Genomic DNA, 5,968 nt, shown 5'->3' with positions numbered 1-5,968 from the left:
AGATTAAAAACTGTCTGAGGGCAGACTATCTTTTGCTTCTGTTTACATTCCCAAGGCTTAGCACAGTGCAGAGAATATAGCATAGCAGGTGCTTTAAAATGTTTATTGTCTGACTAATTAACCTAGGCCCTTTTCAACCTGACATTCAACAACCCTAAGTTAGTAGAGTGCAAAGCCACTGTGGGCAGGCATTGTTTTCATTTCTGGCTCAGTATCTATCCCAACTGTACCCTAACTTACTAAACACTTAATGAATGTTTGTTGAATTGACTCAAGTCAGAGAAAGAGGCAGGAAATTCCTAATGAAGCTCCCACCCCACCTTTCCACATAGATAAGTGTTTCATTGTCTCATAGCCCCAGGGAGTGTGGGGAAATGAATAGAAATCTCCAGAACCAGGTTTGCTGTGCCAAAAGAACAAGATTTATTGGAGAAGTTGTCAAAGGAGCTTGCTTACAGTTGAAAAGATGTCGAAGCTGGAAACATGATAAAAGAGACATCTTATAAGGAAAAAAAAAAAAAACACAAACATAACTTGCTAGGCCTGGGACAGAACTCCTTGTGATAAGGCATTCATTAGACAGAGTTTCAGCAACATGATGAATTTGAGGTTTCCTCCCTGCTCTGTGCCAGGCTGAGACAGCCTGGATGCTTACAGGGGCCGCTGTTGGACATGCTCTCTGGAAGAAATGACTTTCCCATCTTTGATCTCCTCGGTGATGGTTCGGATCTGAGTGCTGACCTGGGAGCCTGTGTTGCAGGGGATGCTTGGTGGGCAGGGCACGCGGACCATAGGCTTGCACTCTGTGGCACAAGGGTGGGCAGGAAGCCTGAGAAAACAGAGCCATTGGAAGGTGAATTTCACAACCAGGAACTTGGTCAAGATTCGGGTAAAATGAAAGGAACAAAAACTGAGAGATTAGTAACAGAGAAAATGGCCAGAATGAGTTTTTAGGTTATAGCTGCTTTCTTCTCCTATAAGAAGCTGTATGTATTGGGGCTGGTGGAAAAGATTGTTAAAGGATCCATAGTACTGTATATACGGAATAATTTTTTTTTTCCTTTGTAAAGTATAAAACCCCAGATTTCTTGAAGAAGCCTCAAGATCTTTGAATCCATTCCTTTGTGACTTGCTCAGAAAGTATCTCATTAATTGAACTCGCTCATTGTCTCATTTATTGGGGATTGGGTTTCATTAGGCTCAGTGCTGTAACTAGGATAGGACAACTGGACCTTTTCCCAGGGCACTAACACCCATGGGCATACTTCTTCCTGTTTCATATTCTTTCCCTAGGCCTAGGATCCTTTCACAGTATTTGCATGCCTGCTGCTACCTTCTTTTTCCTCATCCTCCTTTCAGGGATCATGAGCAAGGAGTAAGTAGTATTGAGGGTTTACCAGCCTGCCCTGAGTACCAGAATTTCTAGCTACTGCTCCTACCCATGAGCTTGGCCTTGCCAGTACCCTGGAACACACACTTACTTGCAGTCCTCTCCTTCCAGCAGACGGCAGTATGTGGAGATCTCCGACTCCAGCCGGGCCTTGACATCCAAGAGGACCTGATACTCTTGGTTCTGCCGTTCTAGGTCACAGCGGATCTCTGCCAGCTGAGCCTCCACATTGCCAATCAGGCACTGTAGCTGGGCCAGCTGTGAACCATAGCGGGCCTCAGTTTCTGCCAAAGTGGATTCCAGGGAATTTCGCTGCAAAGAGAAGATAAGGAAATCTCATTTGTTTCATTCTAGATTGTTAAGCCTCTTTATGTTAAGCCTCTTTTTCATCGGGAAGCCCCCGGAGAAAGGCTAGAAACTCAGTGGTCACTGAGAAGGTTATGGGTTGTTTCCTAGGAATTCTGGTCCAGGCTGCTCACCATGCTGTGCTGGGTCTGCAGCTCAATCTCCAGGGCATTGACATTGCGTTTCAGCTCGATGATCTCTGTCTGGCAGCACTGGAGCTGTTCAGAACTAGACACCACTTGTTGGTTCAATTCCTCTGTCTAAAATAGACACAAGGCATCAGGGCATGGTCAGGAGGGACAACAGCCCTTGAAAAATCTCTCCGCTCGTCTCCCCCTGGGTACCCACCTGGGTGGTGAACCAGTTCTCCACATCTCTGCGGTTATTCTCCACCAGGGCCTCATATTGGCATCTCATGTCATTCAAGATTTTGTTGAGGTCCACAGGTGGGGCGGCATCCACCTCAACATTGAGCCTGTCCCCAAGCTGACTTCGAAGAATGCTGACTTCCTATGATGAGCAGAGACCAATTAGTTCAAATTCCTAAGCCTAGCCATCTCCACTCCATGATCCAAACAGGAATATGATGCCCCCCCCCCCCTCAGAGGGAAGCTTAGAATCACTGAAATCTGGGGGACTTAGGTTCAACTTTAGGAGCATCCAGGTGGTGTCGTAGATAAGGGCACTGGATCTGAAGTCAGGAAGACCTGAGTTTAAATCTGGCCTCAGATACTTATTAACTATATGACCCTGGGCAAGTCACTTAACCCATTTGCCTCAGTACCTCACAGGGTCATTGTGACAATCAAGTAAGATCATAATTGTAAGGCACTTAGCACAATGCCTGGCACATAGTAAGTGCTGCATAAATGTTAGCTAGTATTATTATTATTAAAGTCCCAATTCTGATACACACTGTCTGTTACCCTGATCAGTCAGTCAGTATTTAATAAGTATCTACTATCTGCCAGGCACTGTGCTAAGCTCTGGGGCTACAAAGAGAGACAAAAGATAATTCCTGCTCTTGAGGAGTTCACAATCTAATAGTCATTTAATGTTAACCTCTCAGTGTACTAAAAGGTTTCTATGACTATGAACTGCAGAGGACATACCTGCCTGCTTTGGATAAGGAAGTTCCTCATTGGAAGGGCCCTATGTTAATGAAACTACAACTCCCTCTTCCTATCTAGAATCATAAGATGTTGGAGCCCAAAGGGACCTTCAGAGGTGATATAGTCCTGGAAGTCTGGTGAAGTCTATGGAACCCTTCTCAGAATCACATTTGTTGTTAGAGATTAGTAAAACTAAAGGTCTAACTTTTTCTTCCCATCCAGGTTCCCAGAGTCTCTGAAATTTCTCTCTCGACCTCAGGTTAAGAATCCCTAAGGCTGTTGAAGGCCCAAATCCCTTCATTCTGGCTTCAGCTCTTTTCTAACCTCCTCGTGGTTCTTCTTGAGACAGAGCAACTCCTCCTTCAGGGACTCCAGCTGCATCTCCAGGTCAGCCTTCAACAGGGTCAGCTCATCTAAGATCTTGCGAAGGCCATTGATGTCAGCCTCAACCAGCTGCCGCAGGGACAGCTCAGTCTCATACCTACAATGCAATTCAATGCGTATTTATTAAGTGACTATTGCATGCCAGGCCCAAGAAATAGTTAGACCACAAGGGAAAAGGGAATAGGTCTGTGACTTCATTGATAGAGAGAACTTCAAGGTGAGTAAACTCCCTCTGTCAATATAGGTCAGCAGCACCTCTACAACTTAGGGTCTTAAAGAGCTACCTAGAGGACCAAGAGGTAAATGGGATTTGCCCAGAATCACATAGCCGGAATGTGTTCGGGGCAGAGCTCAAACCCAGGTTTTTGCTGGTTCCCAGATAGACTATCCATCCACAACACCACAGCTGTCTCTAGCCAATGTAAGGAGTCCCCTCCCATTGTCCTTCATCTAAAGTCTGATTCGAACATAAAAATACCACTATAGTTTTCATGTAACTTTTCTCTCTAGACTAAAAGGGAGATAGTACTTCCTTTTCTCCATCCCTTTCCCAAAAGGTCTTAGTGTTTCCTACTTTGTAAATCTGTAAGTCCTTGAAGAGGGTGAGAGGTGGTAGTGGGGTTCATGCTAGCCAGAGGAAATCTGAGTACAGTCTTTTTTTCAATCTACTAGTTGTCCAAGGCATGAAGGCATGAAGGGTGAAGCAAGAGGTGAGGGTTGTTTCCCATTGAGTCCCACTCACTTGGTTCTGAAGTCATCAGCAGCCAGTTTGGCATTATCAATCTGCAGAACCAGCCTGGCATTTTCAGCCTTGGTCAACAGGATCTAGAAAGCAAGAAGTCAGGGCAAAGGAAAAAGTTCCTAACCAAGCACTCTTGAGAGGGAACAGGCCAACAGAGTTAAGACCATCTTTCAGATCATAGTCTACTTCTCCTTGGGTCTTTAGCTGATCCAGCCCTGAACCCTCCTCTGAGACACTGAGAAAAGAGACAGACACCTTTGAGATGAGCACATCAGCTTTGGTCACTCTTCAGTAGTCCTCAAGGTCAACCCCGAGTCAGATACCGCCTAGTCTACATTCAGTGTGGATGCTACTCAATGATAGGACCCAATCAATCAATCGAGAATTTAATAAGTGCCTATTAGGAACCAGGCACTGGGCTAGGCACTGGAGATACAAATAGAATGCAAGGAAATTAAAAATGAAAAAAAAAAAACCAATGAGATTATCTGGGAGGTAGAGCCCCTTACAACAAACACTTATTAACCACCTACCATGCCCAAGCACTTGTGCTAAGCTCGGGTTTTCCTCTAACTCTATCTGGAAGGATAGAATCCAGCTCCCAGCATGCCCCATACAGAGAAAAAGGCTCCATCATGGCACATGGCCATTTAGCAATTAGAATTGCTTTTGTCTGTTACCTTCTGCTGGATATCCTCAATGGTCTTGAAGTAGGACTGATAATCCAGGGAAATGTATAGGATCTGAGGCTCATACCCCTCCTGGATCCTCTTCTCCAGCTCTGAGTTTTCCTGCTCCAATTGGCGCACCCTCTCCAGGTAGTTGGCCAGGCGCTCATTCAAGAATTGCATGGTCTCCTTCTCATTGCCATTGAAAACTCCTTCGCCAGCCCGAAAGCCATTCCCACCAAAGCCAGAGGTGTAGTATCCATTGGAAAGGTAGGTGTTGAGCAGATAGCTCCCCAGGCCAGAAGAGCCCAGCTTAAGAGAGGAAACTGAACCACCACCACCAACCCCATAAGAAAGACTTGGAACCCTACAAGAGCCCAGAGAGCGAGCAGAGGAGACCCGAGAGAAGCCACCACTGGTGCCACAGACTCCCCTGAAAGATCCAGTGGAAAATGTTGGAGTGCAGATTTGGGAAGTCATGATGTTAGGAGGGAAAAACTGCAGTTTAGTTAGAAAGCCCAACTTCTGAATTCTCCTTCCTCCAGAGAGCACTTATATACACTTTCTGTTGGGTGTTGGCATGTTGGCAAATTGTCTTCTCTTGGGAAACTTTAGTCCCATTTTGGAAGGTTAATCTCATTAGTATGTGATTCTGATAACTATCCGGGATTCCTAGTCTCATAAAAAGTGTTGGGTTTGGTTTGCTAAGTCAGGACTCTGGGTGGCTATCATTCCTTAGTGGAATATGATTTTTATTGCAGCTTCAAGGAGTCCTTACATCAGATCCTTTAATAGGGAGTGCCTTTATGGGCTAACACACTTGGCTCCTGCCATCCCTGAGAAATCCTCAATGGACTCCATCATTGTCTCACCTTCCCCAAAATGGCATAGGGGAGGTAGTGAGGTATAGCAAGGTAGTGAGGTATAGCAGGTAGAGAGTTGAGTTTAGAGCCAGAAAGACTATTTGTAAAAAAAAAAAACCCAGCTCTGTCATTTACTAGCTATTTGAGCCTTAGTTTTCTCATATGTGAAATGGGTGTAGTAATGCATGTGCCTATCTCACACAGTTGTTGTGAGGCTCAAATGGGTTGATACATGTAAAAAGCACTTTTCAAACCTCATTGTGCTATATTAATGCCTGGTATTGTTATTATGATTACTGTTTTTAGAGGCATCAAGATAGAATGGATAGAACTCCTTTTAGAGCTTTTCACAGCTTGGCTCTAATCTAGCCTTCCAATGTCATTATACATGATTCTCTTTCCCTCACTCTTCAATATAATCAAACTGGGCTTCTCTTTGTTGTCACCCACGGTGCTCCATCTTC

At 44.9% G+C, this 5,968-nt stretch overlaps 1 protein-coding gene across 1 annotated transcript; it reads right to left on the bottom strand.

The window, feature by feature from the left end:
• Positions 1–402: 402 nt before the first annotated feature.
• Positions 403–5,281, bottom strand: LOC118846300 (keratin, type I cuticular Ha6-like). Its single transcript, XM_036754672.1, is given in 8 exon segments — positions 403–829; positions 1,482–1,702; positions 1,870–1,995; positions 2,084–2,245; positions 3,172–3,328; positions 3,974–4,056; positions 4,654–5,157; positions 5,159–5,281. Coding segments are annotated over 8 exon segments (1,554 nt in total). The 3' UTR covers positions 403–651.
• Between the last annotated feature and the right edge of the window lie 687 nt (positions 5,282–5,968).

Source organism: Trichosurus vulpecula, chromosome 4 (assembly GCF_011100635.1).
Source record: "Trichosurus vulpecula isolate mTriVul1 chromosome 4, mTriVul1.pri, whole genome shotgun sequence".
Classification (NCBI taxonomy): domain Eukaryota; kingdom Metazoa; phylum Chordata; class Mammalia; order Diprotodontia; family Phalangeridae; genus Trichosurus; species Trichosurus vulpecula.
This window is presented reverse-complemented; position numbering and strand designations above follow the sequence as displayed.